The sequence below is a fragment of the Chelonus insularis genome, unplaced genomic scaffold, assembly GCF_013357705.1.
Source record: "Chelonus insularis isolate UGA/USDA-ARS -01 unplaced genomic scaffold, ASM1335770v1 contig_404_pilon, whole genome shotgun sequence".
NCBI lineage: Eukaryota > Metazoa > Arthropoda > Insecta > Hymenoptera > Braconidae > Chelonus > Chelonus insularis.
This window is the reverse complement of record NW_023276561.1, coordinates 364428-388507: the sequence shown is the minus strand read 5'-3', so window position 1 is coordinate 388507 and position 24080 is coordinate 364428. Positions and strand designations below refer to the sequence as shown.

General features: G+C 31.4%; 4 protein-coding genes across 4 annotated transcripts; 3 read left to right on the top strand and 1 right to left on the bottom strand.

Annotated features, from left to right (window-relative positions):
• Window positions 1-1195: 1195 nt before the first annotated feature.
• On the top strand, window positions 1196-4663 carry LOC118069043 (TBC1 domain family member 23-like). The gene is made up of 5 exons (XM_035086871.1): window positions 1196-1542; window positions 2036-2256; window positions 2338-2779; window positions 2858-3907; window positions 3984-4663. The coding sequence occupies exons 1-5, from the start codon at window positions 1514-1516 to the stop codon at window positions 4255-4257; spliced, it is 2016 nt and encodes a 671-aa protein (XP_034942762.1). The 5' UTR covers window positions 1196-1513; the 3' UTR covers window positions 4258-4663.
• Window positions 4664-5782: 1119 nt separating this feature from the next.
• Window positions 5783-8225, top strand: senju (UDP-galactose transporter senju). The gene is made up of 5 exons (XM_035086953.1): window positions 5783-5982; window positions 6165-6279; window positions 6356-6542; window positions 6622-6777; window positions 6858-8225. Exons 1-5 carry the CDS (start codon window positions 5898-5900, stop codon window positions 7353-7355), a joined length of 1041 nt encoding a protein of 346 aa, XP_034942844.1. The 5' UTR covers window positions 5783-5897; the 3' UTR covers window positions 7356-8225.
• Window positions 8226-8923: 698 nt separating this feature from the next.
• Window positions 8924-24029, top strand: LOC118068989 (uncharacterized). The gene is made up of 23 exons (XM_035086790.1): window positions 8924-8992; window positions 9775-10058; window positions 10310-10597; window positions 10675-12645; window positions 15762-15926; window positions 16156-16347; window positions 16856-17032; window positions 17109-17274; window positions 17347-17470; window positions 17550-17631; window positions 17902-18518; window positions 18603-18684; window positions 18764-18832; window positions 20660-20774; window positions 21360-21529; window positions 21609-21863; window positions 21976-22350; window positions 22436-22558; window positions 22631-22812; window positions 22894-23089; window positions 23158-23306; window positions 23367-23525; window positions 23607-24029. Exons 2-23 carry the CDS (start codon window positions 9837-9839, stop codon window positions 23725-23727), a joined length of 6000 nt encoding a protein of 1999 aa, XP_034942681.1. The 5' UTR covers window positions 8924-8992; window positions 9775-9836; the 3' UTR covers window positions 23728-24029.
• Window positions 12916-14899, bottom strand: LOC118069081 (carbohydrate sulfotransferase 11-like). The gene is made up of 6 exons (XM_035086954.1): window positions 14748-14899; window positions 14520-14668; window positions 14277-14448; window positions 14024-14183; window positions 13382-13581; window positions 12916-13326 (listed from the first exon to the last, which is right to left on the bottom strand). The coding sequence occupies exons 1-6, from the start codon at window positions 14880-14882 to the stop codon at window positions 13102-13104; spliced, it is 1041 nt and encodes a 346-aa protein (XP_034942845.1). The 5' UTR covers window positions 14883-14899; the 3' UTR covers window positions 12916-13101.
• Window positions 24030-24080: the final 51 nt, after the last annotated feature.

Here is a 24080-nt window from a genome sequence, read left to right as displayed (position 1 = left end):
CGACCTATGAGAGGTACGTGGACCACAAGCATATTGATGGATTCCTAAGAGCAAGAGCTTTTCAATGCAATAGTCAAAATTATGATCCGAGCATAATTTATGCCAAAATTAGAGCCATTTCCGGTTTCACCTGCATTTCCGTTTCTACGGGTTTGAAAATGAATCATTATTTAAGGTCAAATTTCAGAGCATCAAAACGTACAGAATAACCTCCAATCATCAAAATTGAAGAATTTTCTTTTCTAACCTCGAAAATAGCAAAAAATCGTAATTATGCTTGGATCATAAAATTGAGGCTGCCATTGGAAAGATCATGACAAGACGGTTTCAAAACACTGGCTATCGACTGTATTTGGTTAATAAAATCAAGAGATATTCCTGAAAAACTGCGATACATAGAAAATATGCATAACTTCAATGCTAATGATGCTACGGGGTTGATCGAGGGTTCATATGAAAGATCTGGACCCAAGTAAAAAATTGGATTCCCCCTATAGGATATCCCCGTCAAAAATGCCGTATCTCACTTAGTTTTCGAGTTATGAGCGTTTAAAGGTTTTTTCATGCTTCACTGCAGCATAGGTTTGTTTTTCGATCATAACTAACGATTTATGAGAGGTACATTGACCACAAGCATATCAATGGATTCCTGAGAGCAAAAGCTTTCCATTGATGTAGTCAAAATTATGATCCGAGCATAATTTATGCCAAAATCATAGCTATTGTTAGATGCAGGGTTGGCCTGATATTTTGCGGTTATTTTTGTGAATGCTGACTGCATTTCTTAGCTCCCATAAGGACTGAACTTTTATACTGGTCTCTTTCCTCTGGTATTACTAAGGGGTATTTCAATTTTTCCCTTATGTCAAGATCTTTTATATGAGCCCTTGATCAACCCTATAGCATCACTAGCATAGAAGTTATGCATATTTTTATGTATTAGGGGAAATTAGACAGCTTTCTGACTTTAGCTCAGCCTTATTGAACGCAGCACGTAAAATTTTTCAAGCTACGCCGCCATTCACTTCATTAATCTTCACAGTTCTAATTATCGACTTAATTTCTTGTAAAGACAACTTCTTTTACCTCTGTTGGTGATGAATTGAAGAAGATTCTCCACTGCTCCGTAACTCAAAGAATGAGCGCTGTTGGCAGTTACCGTCAAATGTTTGGGCTGCACCTGTCCATTGAAAAAAATTCTTTTCCACGTTTATTTCTTGACAGCTCCGTTTTATGTATCAAAGACTTGCTATATTTCTCAGTGAAGTTTCCTACACATATCCAACGGAATAAGTTTTCTCATCTTCAACATCTTCTAACCATTGATCTTATTATTAATCTCATTAAGTGTGATAAGATGCACATTATACGAAACAATGCGAGAAACGAAGAAATTGTAAAATGTGTTAGAAAAACTGTTTAACAAGTCTTAATAATTTTTTCGATCGGTGGTACCTGAAACTTTAATGAAATTCAAATTGCTGACTTAGCTGTGACACCTATCATTGGCAAAATGGCTTTAACTGATGATGAAAATACTTGGTAATTCACTTATTCAGGAATCAATTTTTCATCTTTTAAAATGTCATTCAATTACATCTATTACTTCCTAAATATCTCATTGACTCATTGAAAAATTAAATAATTTAGAATATTTATTTTCTTGAGTTTATTTTGTTTATTAATTTGCATCTACTATGATCTCCAAAACAAAATATGTTTGCAACAAAAGTGATCAGTTTAGTCACATTTAATTTTGAAGAACTATTTTATTTTATTAATTTTTCATGTGTGATTCTATTTAAAATTTATTTGAATTAATCACATAATCTATTCGTGTCTTTTTCTAATTCAAGTGTTTCATCACAACATGTGAAAACAGATAATCGTTTCTTTCTTAATGTCTATAATCTTTCCAAATACATAGAACAATATTGAATTTAATACATAAGCGATTATCTTGTATATACAAGAAGGCAGTGGTTTCTTTAGTTGATAAGATAAAATTATTAATAATTCATTTTCTTTTTGATAGGACTCTGGAATTGGAAGCAGCTCTTCTAGATGCTGAAGCTCCGTCTGCATCAGATATATATGCGATTACGAGAGGCCAACCAATTCCTGCTAATTTAAGGCCAGATGTTTGGCAAGCATGTCTAGATGTTACAAGCAGAGGCAATCAGTTAATACACTTTAACGAAATATTTGATCTTCCAGAGCAAAATATCATTAGGAAAGATTGTCAAGAACTAGTTGGTAAATTGGTTTATTCACGAAAAACAAACAATATAAATAAGTTCAAATAAAGCATGAGATGATATAAATATTATGTTTTAGATAAACTTGGAAATGATGACTCAGATAAAGTTTCCGTTGTTTCTGACCTAGAATCTATTATAACTTTTTATTGTAAAAGTAGAGGAAAATCTTACGAAAGTGGAAATGGATGGCTTGAGCTATTAGGTCCACTGATATCATTGAAACTGCCAAAAGCAGCTACATATAATTTATTTGAGGCCATAAGAGATGTTTATATTCCACGAGGCGACACTCACAGTTCCATTTTACGACTTCTACTCCTTTATCATGACCCAGAATTATGCTCTTTTCTAGATACAAAACGCATATCTCCTGATCAGTATACCAAAGGATGGATCAACACATTGTTTGCTGGTGTATGTACACTTCCGGTAATCTACAATATATGGGATCTCTATTTTATGCAAGAAGATCCATTTTTCATGCTGTTTTCATCACTTGTCATGGTTGTCAATGCCAGGTAATTGAGTTTTGACTCATTCATGTAGATTTATAAATAACTACTGTCCATCAAATTAACAAAAAATATTTTTGATAGAGAAAAAATATTGGGAATGAAAGATGATGACAGGAAGAATATAATCGATACGTTAGTGGCAATGCCTCGAGCTATAGAAGTAGAAGATGTAGCAGATTTTTGTTCTCTGGCGCAATATTATAAAATGACAACACCAACTTCTTTCAAACAAGAGTTATATCCTATTATGTTTGGTGAAGGAGGCGATGAAAAATTCATATCACATGCATTGTGTTTACCTGTATCAGCCGAGGAGCTTGTAGAAAATACAGTGGAAGCTCCAATATCTTCTAATGTACCTTCAGATTCTGTAAGATTTTTTCTTGTTGACTGCAGACCTGTTGAACAATACAATGCTGGACATTTGCCTACAGCATTTCATTTAGACTGTAATTTAATGTTGCAAGAACCTGCAGCATTTGCTACAGCTGTTGATGGATTACTTAGATCTCAAAGACAAGCTCTTGCAATTGGATCTAATGCTGGTGGTGAACACCTCTGTTTCTTGGGCAGTGGACGACAAGAAGAAGATCGTTACACTCATATGGTTGTTGCTTCATTTCTTCAAAAACACACTCAATACGTAAGCATGGTAAAGAATGGTTACCAAGCAATCCACGAATACTTTGGTGATGAAGTAATCACTAATTTAGTAGATCATAATTTCCAAAGGTGTTTAATCTGTAGTGCGAATTGTTCTGAAGATGATTCTAAAGATGTGAGTCCAGTTAAGATGAAGAGTAGTAATTCTGATTTATTTAATAAAATTGGAATGGCAATGAAGCTTAAAGGACAAGAAGTTAAAGGGAAATTATTTGATTATATTGTAAATCCATCAACAAGTGTTAATAACAGTGTTGAGAAAAAAGATGGTGAATCTGATAAACAGCCTAAACACACGATGCCTGTATTTAGTATAGATGATGTTCATGATCCAGATATGATTATAAGTAATCCAGAAAATGAACAACCAGTTGAAGTTGTTTCTATTCAACAATGGTTAAAAAATTCTGCTTTGTTACATTCCTTTAAATGCCAAGAAGTTAAAGTTAATGGCTATGTTTATGAAAGGTAATTATTTTTACATATCAAAGAAATATTTATTTATTTATTTTGAAAAATTGAACATTTTATTTTTACTTTTTAGTCATTTATTGGTTACGGATAGTCACTTGATTGTCTTGCGAGAAGTTCCTGGTACAAAAGATGCAGCACATGTTATAGTAAAACGTCCTTTATTAAATATCGTTAAGATAACTTCTCGAAAACACCATCCAGATTTAATAACTTTTAAATATGGCACTACACAAAGTGATATGCTAGTCATTTCTGATATGGACCGGCTTTTGATTCCAAATGGTAGTGAAGCTGTAAAACTTATTTCGCAACAGATTCTAAAAGAATTGAATCATTCTAAATAATGTGAGTGATATATATATATTGTATATTTGAATAATTGCACGTAGACAAGGTCACACGTAAAAGTCGTAACCATTTTTGTTTCTTTATTTACTCAATTTTTTTGGTACTTATCTTATCGACTAATCGACTAATAATAAACAAAAAAAGTATATTTATACGTCCATTAATTATATTTATCAAGTGCCATTATTCTGAATTAAAAGCATTCCTTTCATTACGTATACAATATTAATATTCAGGACAATCTACCATTGTTATTTGTTTCACTAGAAATGCAATAATGCCATTATTGATAATTATTTTTAGTTTTTCATAAATAGTTTTTATTGATAATCATTAACAAAATATAAAGAATAATTGAAAGTAATTAAAGTCAAAAAACTGATATGAGCAATCTTAGAATATTTTATGAAAAAAATAAAACTGATATGAATAACAAAATATATGTTCAAATTTATACATTTACAAATGATACATATATAAATGTATACAAAAATAAAACTTCCAAAATCAAACTTATTAATTAGTTATGAGTAAATTAACAAAATCTAAAAAATGACATAAAAATACAAAATTACAAATTAAAAATATGTTATACAACTTGTAAAATATATTTACGTTTTACAATTGAGAAAATTTTATAAAACAGTGTACATACATAAATTTACGAGATAATACATTATAAGATGTTTGTCATCAAAAGTACTGAAAATATTATTAAAAAAGACCTTGTCAGAAATGTATGCATATACCGTCGCTTTTATTCGATATATTATTTATTCAATCAGTATTTTAAGTTATGCAGTCTGCAATTTAAAATTACTCATACCAAGTTATATAGTAACTGATATGAACATTTGGAGTAGAACTAAAATAACAGAATCATAACAAAGCCAAAAATACAACTGCAATTTCTATATATATATATAAATTATTATTTTATTTAATAAAAATATTAAATTATCATAGAAGTGACGATATATAAATATATTTTTTCATGTACATATATATTATCACGATCTAAATATATAATATCTATAAGGTTGTATATGATAGAAAGAAGTTGAAATATATTAAAGATAATTAACTATTTCGTTTATATTATTTTAATTAAGATGAAAATTATATTTATAAATCAACGAAAAATTTAATTTTGTGTTTTAATAAAAGTATTACCAGGATTCAAGTATAATATCTTATCGAAACCTACTCTCATTAATGATTGTTTATCAAGGTTCTTCAAACGATAGCATAAAAATTACTGTTAATGTCGAGTAGTTTAAATTTTAAATATTCTATCTAATTATAAATTACAATACTTATTTTTTTCGTTAATAGTTTTGTTATTAAATTCAACAGAATTATTATTAATTATCTATAAATACATTAAAAACTCACATATTCATGATTGATGATGTTTTCAAACAGTCTGAATTGGCACATGCGCTGTTGAGCTTTAAAGAACAATCACAATAAAGGAATTTAATAACATTTACATGTGTGTATACGATTAGTATACATGTGAGTTTGTAGATGCAAAAGTCATTTGCTGATGACAGACAAAATGATTTTTATATTGTATTATAAAACCTGACAGAATCCATGAATTTTTATTCATGCTTCATGATTTTGAAATAAAATGGCTATCAATTGGGCTGAACTATTTCCTGGAAGATGGAGTGGATTAATTTTTTTGTCTTATATGACACTTTTTATAAATCAAGGTAATAGTTTTTTTTTCAAATCTACATTAATACAAAATTGATCAATCAAAATGACTACAGAATTTTATAGATTTATTTGATTAATCCATAATAGATGGTATGAAATATTTACATAGAGGTTATATCCTACTTGTGTCTATTTTGATATGTAAATATATGATAGATATGCTTTTTGATTACAGGGATAATTGTGACATGGTCTCAAATCAAAGGGAATTACAACTATAATTTTGTGACTGTAGTACTTTTGACTGAAATTTTAAAACTAGTTGTGTCAATAATATTATACTGTCGGAAGTAAGTTGATATGAATATTCTGATTCTTATCAAGAAAGTAGATTTATTGTTAATGATCTCATGTTTTTTACTACAGCAATAATATAGCCGTATTTTTTAAAGAAGTCATAAAATATAGGCAGATATTCTTACTTTACATGGTTCCATCATGTTTGTATTGTTTTTACAACAATTTAGCTTTTGTTAATCTAGCCGCTTTTGACCCTACAACTTATTATTTATTATTACAATTCCGTGTAGTAATTACTGGAATTATTTTCCAGGTAAGTGTCTTCTTGTTATAAATTTACAATTCTATAATTTTATTTGAAAAATGATGATGATAATTTTATTTATCTACAGATTATTTTTAAAAAAAAATTATCCACTATACAATGGATATCTTTAATCATCTTAACTCTAGGCTGCATGATAAAACATTTAAATTTCAACTTCAACGGTAATACTGTGATACCAAAATTCACATTAAATATAAATGTTTTATTTATATTAATTCAGGTATGTTAAACCAATATTTTATTTGTAATCACTGTAATAATTCACCGAGGTTTATTAGCTAATTAATTATCTTTTTTCAGACAATTTGTTCTTGCCTAGCTGGAGTGTATAATGAATATTTATTAAAAGGCCAAGGAGCTAACATAAACATTTTTTTACAAAATGCTTTTATGTATGTCGACAGTAGTATTTGTAATATAGCAGTTTTAATATTGCAAGGTAATCCACTGAAAGTGTTTGAGGATGTAGGTCCCAGTATTTTATTACAACCAAAAGTTCTACTAATAATTATAAACAACGCAGCAATAGGAATAATAACGAGTTTTTTCTTAAGAAATTTAAATTCTATTTTAAAGACATTTGCCAGTGCCTTAGAATTAGTGTTCACTGCAATATTATGTTGGATTATATTTGGTATTCCAATTTATCTGAACACAATCCTGGCAATAAGTATGGTATGCTATGCTGTATTTTTATACTCACAAAACCCAGTACAAAATGTTACTCCAAAGATAGAGACAAATCATAACTGTGAGGAAAGTGAACAGCTCGTGTCAGATAAGACTTCTTGTGTTTAACGAACAAACTTTTTCATTATTTTAGGATCAGTATCTTTACAGTATCAATAAAATAATGATAAGTAAAAGTTTATATGCCATAGAGAATATTTATAATCGATCAAACATCGTACAAACTGAGCTTTACTATTATTTGAATAAATATCAAATATTTTACTTATATGAGTAGCTACAGTATTTTATGATTCTTTTTTATCGTACGATAAATATACTATTAGTAGTAGTGATAATGCTATTACATAATATTAATAACTTGCTGTCATGACCAAATTTCTAGAACAAATTACAGAAATAATTTGAATTACAATATGAATTGATATTATCAATTTTGTTTGGTGCCATGGTATATGTTTGCGTGTGACTACTGTCTCAGACCGGAAGTTGAGTGCTCTGGTTATATTATTGTGTCCTAAAACTTGTAGACGGCGATTGACCCACTTATTTCACTATTTAATCTATTAACATCACGACTTCTTGATAACATTTCCCTAGAAAATAATCAATGTCGCCTTGAGATACTTAAAAGTTTTTTCATCAGACTTATAGACATTATAGAAATTAACAGTAAACGCCAAATAGATATAGCCAGTATTCGGAATAAACATTTATCGGTTGTATTATCACATTATAAGAACAGACAGGTTGCTCTTCTAATATAAACTGAAACTCATTTGAACTTATTGAATAATTAAATGAGCAATCATTAAAGACTATTTTAAGAATTCGATTAATATGACCTTACACAATGAAAGTTGTAGTTGACAAATTTTTTATCAATTTCATTTTTTATTTTTAATTATCAAAGTTTTATTATTGTTACTGGATTATCACTTTATTAGTTTTAAAGAACTTGAGAAGAACAATTTTGTTATTTTTATTACCCAGTAAACAGGATTATTTTCATTTTCTTATTATTGTATTATTGTATTATTGTATTATAGTATTAATTAGAGTATCCATGATAATAATTATCTTGGAATATTAAACGTACTGATAATGATATTTAATTTGTTAAAAATAAAATAAAAATTTTCTTAAACTTTACAATATTGTTTCTTCTATAAAATAAAAATTTACCGATGAAGTAATTTTTGTTCTTGCTCAAATACCCATTAAATCCAAATACTTTCCAACAACTAATTTGCATCAACTTTTAATTACTTTTTGATCGTTTTATCCTCCAAGGGTATATAGCATGTACCTAGAAGCAACTCCTTTTTGTTTCATGATTGAATATTTTATAATAATTACAGTTTGAAGTAACAAAAAATGGATATAGATACAAAGAAAAGCTTTCAAGGAAATCCTCTCAATAGTCTTCTCTTGGTAAGTAGACTTATAAGGGTGTCAAGAAGACTAATAGAGGACGGCTTTGGTTGGTGATGAGACTGAAGAGACCCGCAATCCGTACGAGTGAAGACGGCAATGATTCTTCAGGGGTCTTTTATGTAAACCACTAGATTACTGACGAAGAATCGCCCTGACTTTGAGTGGGGATGGGGTGGTCGATATTCATGCGCACCTACTTGCTGTGACCAAGTGAAAGGAATCACCTACTAGTCACATGCCAGTCGTGCTCGCGTTTACTCTTCTACTCGCCAAATCGAAGCATCGCGGTCTCGGCTAATTTTTCATAAGTACGTGTGTTATTATTTAATCATATCACGTAACACTTTATCCATTTCCAACGTCCTTTTCATCATAATCTATATCACTGTCATCATCATCATCATCATAACTTTGATAAAATATTTACCAATTTGCAATGTTATTGAATTGTAAATAATTATAATAAAAAATTGAAGGAAATATCAAATAAGTGATACACTCAAGGATATTTTTTTACATAAACGAAACCTTTTCGTGCACACTGTTTTGATTAGCCCGTTTCATGTCACAAAGATTGAAAGATAAATTTACCAACTCTACTCTGCTGTTATTGTAAAAATATCATGTAGAAAAAATTTGAATAATTACTTTGAAATTTCCTTCGTTGTTGCTTGATTTTTTATGCCAATACAAATGTCGATTTCCACTGCTTATGTTGACGTTACCAGTTTCAAAACATCCAAGTTTCCGGGTTGTCAATATCTACCTTGAACCTTAATTACTAACTGAACATTGCATAAAACTTCAAGTTCCTATCATGTTTTCTTTTTTTCAATGAAAATATAATATTTTCATAGAAGTACAGACATACTGTCGTTCAATAAAATATTTGTTATAATATATTATGCTCTACATCATCAACATACTATATTATTACTGTATTTGACATGTTTATTCACGCCACGTGATATACATATATTTTTGAAATAATCAGATTAATCAATAAAAGTTAAAAAAACTAATCTTATCAAGTTACGAAAAGCTGATTTAATTAATATGAAATAACTAACCAATAAATATTTGAAAGTAGTGAAGATCAATGACTATGCAGCCATGTGACGAAGAGCAAAACATCAAGATGATCTCTAAGGTATGTCTGAGTGTATCGGACAACACAAATTTGTATCTTCAATGACGGGATCGACAAAAACGGGGCCACTCCAGCCCCATCAAGAGGAACCGGTGTCGGAACCAGACGCATCGCCGGTATATAAGAAATCATCGTCAACTGAGCATCGCATGCGACAGAAAATGACACCTGTTCCACAACAGGCAGAACAACCAATACAATTAACTCCACTTTGGGAACACGTGGTAAGTCATTGTTTATTCATCAACTACCTAATCTCAAGTGTTTCATTACTATTCAAAAACATAAAGTTAATATAAATAACCTAAAAATATTTTGATTGTTGTAATAAAAGCTGCATGTAATCAAATGTACAATAGGAAATAACGGATAAATCGAATTAGTAGAGGATTAAATAATTATTTGCTTAATATCGACTGTCAATTAATGGATAATTGTAGTATCAAGACTACTATGTAACAATACAAATCAATAGGTTCGCACGCAACAATTTCCCCCGGATGTGGACACATGTTTGGTATTCAATGAGATATTGGCAAGGCTTCGTGATCCTGAATGGGAAGTACGTCAACATGCCATGAGGGTATTAGTTGATGTCCTACCGACACTGGATGTAGAGGATGTGGATGAACTCATGGATCCAGTTGTCATCGAGCTTATTAATAATCTCGGACACGTCGCTCCTGCTGTCAGGAAAGGAGCATTAGATACTTTGAGAGTCTATCTCAGTTGCAGTCAGAACCGAGATAATATTATTCAAACTGTAAGATTTTTTTTCATATTGAAGAATTTCAATCATTTATAACAACTTTTATTAAAAATATCTTTTTATTTTTAAAGATTTTAGCTCGAGGGTTGAATTCTGAAGATGTTACAAATTCATGTCAATCAAATATTGCACTTGGAGTAATATTAAGTGCTCCTTCACTCCTCTTTCCATCATCTTCAAACCGTTTTCAACCATCAAAACAAAGCTTGAGGATGGTACTTATTGTCTTAACTAATCATTTAGTACAGTCCTCACTTCAAGAAGCAGTCTTAAAGTCACTCATCAAAATTCGTGATATTATCGGAATAAAGGAGTTTGATTCTTACCTTTCTGAGTGCCATCCAAATGCAAAACAAGATTTTGAAGCTTTATGTAAAATTCACAACATCAGTTTCACTCCTAAGAAGACTAAGAAAGTTAAGAAGAGTAGTAAGAAGAAGTTGAAGAAAGAGAACTTGAATGAAGGGGAATCTCAAAGTTGCCAAAATATGGGTGAAGTAGCGATGGTAAATGACGATAATTTAACTATACCACCTTCAAGAATTGTGTTAGAAACTGAAATTAAATTAAATCAAGAAACTGCAATAACAATGACAATTTTAGAAGAGAAAGATGAAAATTCTGAAATGGATAGTGCTGATGAATTAAATTTAGCAAAGGTAAAAGAATTAAATGATGAAGAAAGGGATAGAATAATGGAATTAGACAATGAACCTCAAGACGTTTGGATAGAGAGACGAAAAACACCTAGAAGAGTTCACTTTGGAGGTGAAATTATTAAACTAAGAACTCCTGATAGTGATGATTCAGAAATAATTCAAGTGCAAGTGCCACAAACGAAAATCCCTCTTCCCGTTTCTCCAGTTACCAAAATGCCTCTTTATCGACCTGGGAAATCGCAATCCCATCCATGCAGTCCAAATCTTCCCCGAAGGCATATTCCCAAAAGGTCTAGGTCGGTTTCTAATAGTCCTAAGAGAGAGATTTATGTATACGACGGTAGTTTGAATCCCAAGAAAGGTATACTAATGAAGACTAGTTCAACATTTGTGAATCAAACTATTCATCAGTCACCGAATGATATTGATGATGTTTTTGGTATGAGTGAGAATGATAGAAGCTGGGCATTTGAAGTCTTTGAAGAAGTTGACGAGAATCTATTGAAAAAAGAACAAAATCTGTTTGTAGAAAAATCGAAGAAGAAGACTAAAAGGTCTACTAAAGTTCATTCTTCTTCTGGGCTTGGCCATAAACGTGAGAAAGTACAAGCTCAAGGTGAATGTAATAAGTTAGATGAGTCTCAAGAGAAATTCAATGAAATTCACTTTACTAAAACTCCTAAAATTAAGGATACTCCCTCAAATTCCAACGGCGAATCGTCAGACATGTTAAATGATGTGAAAAAACATCCTGATAAAAATATTGATACTTCAAGACTGGAAAGTGCAAAGAGTGAAAAGAATGTGAAAAATTTGGAAAAAAAATTACACAATGATTACTCGAAAACTGACGAAGTAGAGAGAGAAAAAGGTAAAAGTTTGAATGTCGAAAATAAAAGTTCAAGAAAACTTGAAGATAAAACCCGGTCACCACGTAAAGTCTTTGAAACTTTTCCTCGACAAGAGCGAAACTATATTCTTATGGAGCTTTCAAGTCCTGTTAAAAGCAATTCAAGGAGTCGTGAAGTTTCTCCCGAGGGTATTCAATCGCGTGAAAATTCTCAAGAGTTAAAGACTTTGTCTGATCCTTCATCTATAGAGTTAAATGTTCCATCCTTCCTTAATGAGACATTGAAAATAAAACAAATTGCACCGGTGCAAGAAATTCAGTCAACGTCGTTGGAAATAAAGGATGAAGTTAGCAAAGGTATTAAAGATGAATCTAATGAGACAGATTTAACTGAAACAATAAATAATCCTGATAATTACGAAAATAATGAGAAAACTTATCGGAGTAATGATACTGAGAGTAAACTTCAAGAGTCGAATTGGGAGGAATTAGGTATAGTTGATCAAGAAGTTCTAAATGATCTTCACAATAAGGTAAGATATCGATATGTGCTTTTCATTACAATTAATATTCATGTATAAGTTAGGAAAAATTAGGAGGTCACTTACTCCCTGAAAAAAAAAGAGAAATATTACATTTAAATATTCAAACATTAGTCTAAAGAGGGAAAGAATGAAAGTGATATAACCATATCTAATCTTATAATCAGTAATTATTAATCATACATTCTTAAGAGCTTAGTTAAGCATGCAATGATGACGATCGTCGCAAGAATATTTGAATCACAGTTCCGCTAAAATCCTTTTGATGTAGAGCCGGGGTTGAAAGTGGGTCGATCGATTCATGCACCAGACAGTTTGTGAACACTTTCTAAACATTATTTTCTTCAGTCCATTCATTCATTTCAATATGTCTTAGAGATTGTGTATTTTTCTCCTTTCTTTAATTTCTTTGATATTCTCTTTCTCAAGCAGTTACTTGTCAAAGACTTACGATGATGCATACGAATAGTATTCTTCAAGAGAGTAGTCAAACATTTCAAAGTCAAGTTTGAACTTCTTGTATAATTTATCAATCCTTCCTCTGTCTAATTGTCGAAAGTAAATCTTTGATGCATTCATTTCTCCTCCGCTATGTCGCCATTTTGGTTGAATCTGGTCTTCCTCTCCAAGTTTCTTAATTATAAACATTTGATCTTGCTGCAAAGTCTCGACCTAAAATAAATTTCTTATCATCTTAATAATAAGATTCTTCTAAAAGTTTGCTTACCTTTGCTATGATAGAGTAATTAAGCGAACAAGGAGTACAGTATAAATAATATGGCATCCAGTGATCATCTCCATAATTTGCCAAGTCAGTGTCTATCAAATAATCCACAAACTCTTGCCAAGTAGGCTCAATTCCAGCAGGGGCTGGTACTCCTTCCTTTCTGATATATTCATTAGTCTTTTGTGAAGTCAAGTTTTTCGCTTTAACAGGAATCAACAATTAGTTAACTTGTTAAGTAGACTTTAATTAGCATTTATTAAAATTAGTTCAAATTATTGTAGAAACAAAGTAAAGGAAATTCTTAAAAGCTCGTCTTTTCTTTCACGATTGAACTTTGTGTTGAATTATAAAGGTGGATATTTCTATTTTATTATCACGAAATATTATTTTTATGCTCCTATTTACGTTAAATAAGTACCGAGTATAATTTTCAAACATTTAAATTTACTGCTATATAAACGTTGATTTATTATCAAAATCTCCATTTTCCCCTTATTGAATTAAAAAGTGAATAAAAATTTTCCAACTGCTTCAATTAATAAAAAAATGCCGGTTGTTTATGATTCTACTTTTGAGTTATTGATTAGAAATAAGTGTAATAATGATAACGACTGTGTCCTCAATTAAGTAAATAAAATTCACCTCTATATTTCTTGACAATCATCGCCCCATATTTACGATAAAAGTGTAGTGTTCCATGCTCCCTTCCGGCAACAGAGTTTTCGAGTTTGTCTCGATAAGCGCTCAACAATCTTTCAAACGGATGTCGTACAATAAGAAGCTTCAACGCTCCCAACATAGCCTGGAGATTATAAATAATTGCGTAACCTTTGGTATTGTGTTAAGTAAATAAATGTTATTCATAAATAACTAATAAATAAAACAATTCACTGACATTCTCGACTTCTGGAAAATCTAGCTGGGGCATAACTCGCCGGGCTATTGTGGATAATTGTTCTCTACCGCTATTTAATTCTAACTCTGGTACATTCATCAAAAGACACATATTGTAGAGCCACGATGTACTACCAGCTTTATAAATTGGACAGTAGGATAATTTATGAACTCTTAAAAAAAAAACAATTACTTTAGTGAATTGGAATTGAGTAGAAAGTACCATAAAAACCCCTCAACTTACTGATCAATATAAAAGACTCCATACTGAGGTGCAGGAGGATATTTGTACTCTTGATTTCGTTTTTCATCATGATAAATTCCCAAGTTATATTTCTTACAAGTCGTTTGTATCTTTAAAATTCTTTGGCTATTTCTTTGCTCCAATTTCACCTGTGCTAAGTGTTAAAAAGCAGTAATTTACCTAGTGATTTAGTTAAATGCACAAGAGAATTACAAAAAATTATCTTACCAACAACAACTTTTCAACTTCCAACCTATTCTCTTGATGATTATCAGACAACGGTTTACTAATTAAAATGAAGACCAAAATAAAGGAAATTATTAATAAAATAAGACAATTCATTGTTCGACATCTTCTCAACATCTTGAAGATAATTACACTTTAAACTGATTTAAATAAAGAATCAAACTCGAATTAAATTCGTTTAATATTTAATGTTATTACAAGAGCTCAAGAGAAATATTCGTGTAGTTTATAAGTCGCTAAGAATAAAACCTTCCGGATGAGTCGACTGGTTTGGACTAACAATGAGCAGCTCACCTTGAAGGAGCAATGATCTGTTCGCATACTAATTGAGCTGTTCATCTGTTTAAATTTGTTATTTCAATCGACTCAAAAAATTACGTAAAATCAATTATTTCGTAAAAGCATTTAATGGATATGGATATAACTTTTTTTCACTTTATTTAAATTTTTCGTTTTCTTCACTTATGAGTGACCTGGTTTCTGTCTGTACTTGCGTGGAGATTAAATCTTTTAGGGGGCGTTTAAAGATCAATAATAATGACTAAAAATTTATCATAAAAAAAACTCAGAGTTAAATTATCTGTAATAAATATGAATCACGGATAATAGCTAACTATTAACATATGCATTTAAAGAGTCTTCTCGTCACTGAAGAAAGTTTTCATTTTTTATTATCAAAAAATATTCATTTTTCAGATGAAAAAATTTAATATAAACCTCGCGCTTCCGTTTAATAAAAAAAAACAAAAGTATAATGAGGCACATGTTGCGTGCAAGAAGGAACTGGTGGTACTTATACCAAGTGCAATATGCAAATTCATCCAAGTACATTATAACAATAATTCAACTGCAGAGCAGTTGGCTATAAGACTTCCTTTTATCTGATCTTTTATTTATCCCTCAAGAAATAAAGAAAATTACCACCATATTTTCCACGTAGATTTAAGCTTTCTAGGTAGAATAGCAACAACATTGAAGGTATTATTTATTCAACAGGAAGATTGGAGAGCGAGGGTTCGAGGTCTTGAGAGAGTAGCATCAGCTCTAAGGACTTCATCAGCATTGATTCGTATTGAACCACGTCTTGGTTCTCTATTGAATGCTGTTTTGGGATGCGAAAGAAGCTGTCGAGTGGCTGCAGCAGGCATGGCTGTTGCTAGGGTAAGCCTACGTTCAATTTAATCATTCATTTGATGAAGACTGGCTCAATAATCCAAATATTCTTGCTGGAAAAATGCAGTTATCATCATTTAAAGTTGATCATGACTAACTTCTATCGAAGAAAAAGTACTTAGAAATAAAATTATAATATTCAATTTACTGACTATAAATTTATGTTAAATGAATGATGGCGTTGATGGTGTATTAAATAATAGATCTTTGCGAGCAGGTAGTAGTTGCAGGGGTGTCAGAGGAAGCCCTTAAACTTCGACTGCCTCAACTTGCATGGGGCTTAGCTCGACAAGGTGGTCCAAATGCTGCACAACTTGCAAGAATTGCTATGCTACGACTAAGACCAGCTCTTTTCCTTGAGCAACTGCTTCAACCTTACTGCATTAACGCCGAAAATGCTAAGGCAAAGGTTTTATCATCATAATAAATAAAATTAGACGTTATAATTTATGAATATTCACATAAAGTTCATATTCAACTTAAATTTCCACTCTATAAAATCGATAAAAAGCGCAGAATTATTCAATGAATGAATTACTACGTCAACTGTCTACTTTAGGTTTGAACAAGTTCAAAATCATTTCCGAGATTAATGTACTTAATATTTAATTAAATTATTAATATTGTGTACTTCAAATACTTCTAGAATTATAAAGTTTCACTAGTCAATTAAAAGCTATAAAATAGATTTTCATTTCATAAAGCTCGTTAATTATTTAAACTATGTCGAATAGAAACAGAGTATTCTCTGTTATTTGAAATAATCTAAAATAATATCAATTACATTTACGATTGTTTTAGAATGAAGTGAAATATTCAAATAATTATCTTCAAATATTTTTTTAATACTTAAAATATACTTTTGAAATTAATTACTCACTAGCATTAATCATTTGGTGAATATTTTTTTTATATAGACTCGAGAAAATGCTCTTCAATTGCTCATTTTTTCTTTGGTTACTTTCCCAAGTACTGAGTTCAAAGTAGAAAATGTGGCGAATAAGGTAGCTTTGATGGTTGGGGATAGAAAAAGGCGAGTCAGACAAGCAGCTTTAGATACTCTCGCAGTACTTGCACAAATTTATGAGCCTGAGGTAACATCAAAGAATTGTTATTGTTCGTCAACTTGTTTACTTGCTTTATATTTAACTCAAAGTAAATTCACCGCAGGAAGTCCTTCAAGCTGGTCAACGGGCAGCTAAAGAATTGAAAGAAGGACCAGAAATGGTTGCTGCTATCAAGACAAGATTGGCTAGAAAATCACTGCCTTTAGTTTCGGCTGATGGACTTGTTGTTTATGGATTACAAATTTCTCCAACTATCCAAATCGCTGCAGGTAAAGTTTCTATTCTACTAGAACTAATCACCATATCTTAAATGCATTACCCAATTGATTTGTGTTTTATAGGACCCGATGTAGATTGGATTGTTGCTGGAAGTGGATCAGTTTCACCTGGTACTGGTAGACCAAGGGGTCAAATAATTCCTATGAATCAATATCAAGCTAGATTAAATAAATCAGCGAACAAAAAGTAATTTATTAACTTTTTAATTTGTGAACATCTTGGATGATAAATGAACGACTTCAATAATTTTATTAAATCCTTTCAGAAGTGAAACGAGAAAAATTTCAAGCTCAGAAATAAATGTTGCTGCAACTGCAGCTTGGCAATTACTCTCACCTCCATACAAAGTAAGTTCTTTCAATAATTATTTTGTTTTCCAATAAACTTTATTGGCGTTAATTAATTCTTAGAATGAAATAAATTTAAATCAATACATTCGCTCGTGGAACGATTTTTCTTTTGTTAATTATTCGATTGTCATAATTCACGAGTCTGTGACAAATACGTAACAATTAGGTAACAGGTTAGGTAAATTAAAATGAGCTCTTTTTAATTAGTTATTTGAATAAACAGATAATTATTTATCAACACTATAAATAACGATTATGTTTTTCTAGGATGAAACTAATCCATCTGACTCAAAAATTCACGAGAATAACCAAAATAGTCTATCAACTTCTACCGGTAACCTGTCATTTTATAGAAAAACATTCAGCGATGGAGATTTAAGTATTAAAAGTTATTCAAAACTTCCAGAAATACAAAGTGATTTTAAACTACGATTAAAAAATAATTTAACGCCTTATTTAAATCCACTTGACAACTTTGGAGATGCTTATGGTTCAGATGTTGTAAATTTATCTTTGCTCCAAAACGACAAAGACGTCATAATGAAGCAAAGGAAGACCGAAGAAAATTTTCATAGAAGGATGGATGAAATTTATGCAGAAAGACCTCATAATACATTTAGAATTGAATCAAGAATTCCTATAGCTCAGTTTGGAGATCGTAATATTGTTGTAAGACACAGTACAGCATATCAAAGGAGACGTCGTCTTATTAATGATGAAGAGAAATATCAAACATCAGCATCAGCTCCACAAACTGCTTCAGGACCACGCGATGAAAGTATAAACAGGAGATACATGAGTGATAGAATTAAACAGGAATCTCGGCCAGGTTCTAATTCATGGAATGAGAACTTACCGTCGCCAATTTCTCCATTTCGTAACTTGTAAGTTAGTTCTCGAGTATAATTAATAATTAAAATGTATAACTTTCTTTTTATTTGTAAAAAAAAAACTCACTATCAATTTAGGTCCACTCCAAACCATAATTACAGGAAAAAAAGTATAATTCAAACCACCATTGTTAAACCAAAAGAACTTTTTCCATCTAGGGTAAGTCTTTGAGGATTGTAAAATTACATTTCACTTTGATAAAATAACTGAAAATAATTTTTTCAATTTTTCTTTCAAGCCTGATTCACGATCTCGAACGATTTCCAACTCTTCAACGATATTTAGAGCAGAATTTATGAGTCCGTACGTAAATAATCAATTATTATTTCACTAGTTTTAGCATTTAGAAGAGCAAGTTTTAGAGAAAAATTAGATTGTAATTTTTGTTTCCACACCATTAAGTAATTAGATCATCTAGAATTATAACCCAACATGACAAGCAGTATGAATCAAGTTATAAGTTATAAGATATTCGAATCTGATAAACTTCATATAACCCTAATTATGATAGGCCTGTGGTTGGAAATTAATAAGTGAATACTTAGCTGTCACATCAAAGCGACAGATATTAAAATAAATGGATCCTTGACCTAATTAATCATTGATTATAATTGAATAAAATTCAAGGATAAGTTTGAGTTATTGAATTAGATGTTTAGTACATTGTAGAACTGTTGTTTAGAAAATAGTCTATAGAGTGTTGTCAAGGTTTGCGTTTTGTTATCATTGGTGCTGAAAAATTTATCAAATATACATCAGAGCTATTGAACGATTACATTTTCCTTGCAAATACACACATGCGGGAGCCATTATATTGAATTCGTAACTCCTTATCGTACATTCCTCTTCACTGAATAATTCACCTAACTCTTTTGGTCTCATCGTAAGGGTCGATTTTCCATTTCAACACATCCGGGAAAATTCGCGTGTGTCTGCTGGTAGTAATATCGATTGTTCGAGAAATTCAAACACCATTTGTATCAAAAAACTATCAAGGTAATAATTGAACTGAATAAAATACATTAATTGAAGCTTATATTGCTTTTATATAGCAAAAGAATCATCAACTATTTATTAAGGTCAGAATAATAAAATTAATTTATGGTTGAAAAGAAAACAAGAATGACTTTTAATGTTTGTTAAGAATTCTCAATGTTAAATGTTGATACTTGAGCAAAATAAAGGGTAAGAATGACTGAAGTAGTAAGTCAGTGGTCATTCCCAAGCTCTAAGTGGAGGGTAAAACTGGACTTGTATGCTCAAGTGCGCACAGGTGGAACAAAGAGAACTGAAAGAGGGAGAAGCTGACGAAGTGGAAAGGTGAAGGAGACGTGGGGTGAACCCCAGTGGTCAGCGTCGCGACGCTTACAGGCGGTCAGTCGTGCGTGTTTTACTGCTCCGTTTATGTCTAACTCGTTTTTCCTCTTAGAGAATTCCAACTCTTGCAGCCTAAATTAATGGTGTAATACATTCACCATTAATCTAATTGTGAATAAAATAATGAAAGGGTTTTATTGAAAAATTCCGCGGTTGTGTGGTATCATGATTAACGCAATGTGCATCAGTGACAATAGCAAAAAGAAAAATTATTCAATAAAATATGTACAATTGCGTCTTTGAGTCCAATTATTTACTAAGGCCTTCCTAGTTTTTTTTACTAAACAGAAAATCAATTATGTGAGAATATGTGATGGGTCGAATTCAATCGTTATGCCAGGTGACAATTGGATCGATTCTCTTTGTACAATGAAGTAATTGTTACAATTATGTGAAAAAAAAAAAAATTATTAATTATCATGATTTTTAAATATTGCATATGGCCTGGTTTACCTAAGGATGAAGCTTCCTCTGAAATGAAGACTTATTCTGACGCTGATGTTATTAGAAAAACTATTTTTTATTGTTGCCCTTGTGTTTTCCGATGCAGACAATCTATTGACGTAGAAAGTAGTGACAAAGTTTCCATTATAACTGAGCTTCCAGTTCTTGTTACCACTCCTGTCATTTCTATAACGCCGAATAACACATGCACAGAATCCACGTAGGATCATCATTGATAAATGATCATTTTATAAATTAATCACATGCTATTTCAACTTCATTAATTAATCATTGTTTTTATTACAGAGACAAAATTAATACTGAAGAAGAAGAAGAAGAAGAGCAAGTGAATGAACAAAATCAACGTAACTCTGGACAATTCAATAATCAGATCAATGATTTAGAAGAACGAATATCGCCATTTATAGGTAAAAGCATTAAAATTTTTTTATGAAAATACTTTATGATAAACAAAGTACTCATTTGAAAGCTTTACTTTACTTTGCTTTTGTTTTAAAATTCATTTGGGAGCTTAATGAATTTTTTAACAGAAAATAATGGCTGCAAAGTAAAGGGTGAGGAGTTCATGATCGAAGTAGAGTGTATCTATAAAAGCAGAGCACGAGGTTCTTAACCTCTGGGTCCGGTAAATAGCATCATATATGTATTCACGTAAATAGTCGAGACAATCGTAGGCTTACGTGTCCTAGAAAATCAATAATTTACTGGTCAAGTCTCTAACGACCGAGTCGACGAACTCGAATTTCATTGGGCTGAAATGACAAAAAATTGCTTAAACCTAGGGATAATAGTTTTTTCAGAAGTTTTTAAGCATTCTATTTTCTTTTGTTATTAAATTCTTTGGCGAGACAGCCGTCGTGAAACGTAATAAAACAAGTTAGGAGAATGTAGTAAGGGGTTCGCGACAAAGCCCAAGGAGATTGATTCAATTTCTCCTTCGCTTCTGTTGGTAATTCGATTTCTCATGTAATTCAATTCCCTCTAACACTAAGGTCGCGATCGGGAATCGTATGACGTCTCAAGTGACTCCTCTAACGAGAGAGACAACGAACTGAGGGTTCAAGAGGTCAACGAAGAAAGCAGAAAAGATTCTTCGGCTGAAAAATCTTTTGATGTCATTACTAATAAATCCAATCCATCACGGAGTAATTCCATTGAGCAGGTATCTGAAGAAGATGATGAAATAAGTATCAATGAAAGTCATAAAAGCAAACTCTGATGATAATGATTCTAATTTGTAGATATCAGCGAATGTACTATCGAGTGCGACGAATTCAACTGATTTGGAAAAAGAAACGAGCTCTGAAGATGTTCCTTCAAGTAGAGAAATTGATAGTGATGATTCTCGGACTCATAATCCACCCTCAGGCTCTTCAGCTGCTTCTAATGAGAGCGGTTCGATCGATGAAGCTCTGAACAAAGTTGCAACTCCTCGACAAACTGGTGGTATTCAAGCAATTGCTTTTGATGATCGAGACGAACCGGATATATCTTTGGTAAATCACATAATAATCATCATCATAATCATAATTATAACTTTAAGCGAATATTAAAATATATGATGGGATTTGGTTAATGTTATCATTCTGATTATCATTAATATTTTAGGCTTTCGATCGAGACTATTCGACCGAGCTTAAGATCAATATTGAGTCGAGAGCTTCCATTAATGCAGAATCTGAGACTTTTTCCAACCCACCGGAATTCCTGGAAGACCAGGAAGAAGAATTCCAGGATGAAGAAAAAAATGAGGAATCTAACCACGAAGCTATGAATACTGTGTCGATAGTCGTTGCTGCTCATTCTCGACCTCATTCTCGAGCTGTGGCTGAGTATCACGAAGCCACCTTTCAGCCTCTCGACATCCGGCAGTCCCCTGAGGAAACTTCAGCCTCCTGTGCGATTATTCATGACCCAAATCCTCCTTCAGCAAGATCAAGTGACCACGAAGATATATCCTTTACGAGTGAAATTGTTTCTGAAGTATGTTGTCATCATCATTATGATTATCATCACAATTATTACTGTTGTTGTTAGTTGAGCTTTAATGATATTGGATTTTTCACAGATCCATCAGAATGACAAACAGTTTGGAGACACTGAAATTCATGTTGTAACAGTCCAACAAATATCTAGGGCTCCAAGCCGTGCAAGTAAACATGAAGCAGAAGTAGAAATTGCCGAAACTCATGTACGTTTTGTCAAATTTTTCGTAAAATTTAAGTGATATTATATTCTCCATTAACGTCAAGTCAAATTTCAGATTGAGGCTAATGGAATAGCAACACCAAAGAAACAGCCATCAAAATTGCCACGAAGTCGTGTAAAAGTAAAAACGGGATTCAATAAAATTACACCACTACAACCCAACTATGTCGAAAAAACATTAGGAAAATCGAAACCAATTTTATCTCAATGTTTTATCCAGCTTGAAAGCAATGACTGGTAAATATCTATTATTATGAAATAAGTTTTGTCATTCTCACGTCATTTTAAGCTCAATTAATGTTATTTTTTTTCTTTTAGGGAAGTGACAATGAAGGGACTGAAAACATTATCATCGATTGCTAGACAGCAACCTGAACAACTAGACACCTGTCCACCAAGTATAGTAGGTCGATTATTAGGTCGGCATATCAGAAACTTGCGTTCTCAGGTGGCTAGAACAGCTTGTATAGCTGCTGCTGACGTGTTTGAATCACAAGCACGTTCTGTAGAGCAGGTGATTGTTTTAACATGCAATGAAAATAAAACAAAAAAAAACGTAATTAAAATAATTCTTTATTCTAGGATCTTGATGATATTGCGAGTCCTTTGCTACATCGAACAGCAGACACCAACAGATTTCTTAGGGCTGATAGTAATATAGCACTTGACCGTATGATAGAACATCTTCCACCTCAGAGAACAATCATGGTTATCGTTAATCGCGGTGCCAGGTAATTAGTTTTGTTAACGTTCTACATACTATTACTCACGAATATTTTCCAATTTGCTAGTCATCAAAATGCCATTGTGAGGGCTGCTACTGCACGACTTCTGGACTCGATTGTTGATCGAATAGGACCTAATCAGGCTATGAGTCTTCCCCGTGATGTTAGAGAAAAATTATTTAATTCTGGAGCTAAACTTTTGATGGACGGAAACTTAGATGCTAGGTAATTCATTAATTACTCTGCAAGTTTAAATGAAAATTTAACATATTAATTAAATGGAATAATAATTTTTTTTTTCTTTAGAAATCATGCTAAAAAGATGTTTAAAAAATTATCAACTTGTGAAGGATTTAGAAAAGCACTCAAGGATTCTGTGCCTGAAACGACTCTTCGACATATTGATAAAACGCTTAAAACATTGTAAATTATTTAACTTATTTTGATCAATTTTTAAATTTATAATTATACCAAAGAACAAAAAGAACAACAAAAATTTTCTCATTATTTTCATTTTATTTATCTTTTTATTACCAAAGATGACCAGGTAACAAATAATTCTTTGAATGAATATTAGTTGACTGTGTATATAAATGAATGAGAAGACTTGAAATTATTTATTGTTTTAACTAATATTAATGATCTATTAAAAATAATTTATATTTATACATATGAGTAATTGATACTGCAAATAAATATACATATAAATACATATATGAATATATTTACATCAGCAATGTAATAATAAATAATATAAAAAATTATGTACTTTTATATCTG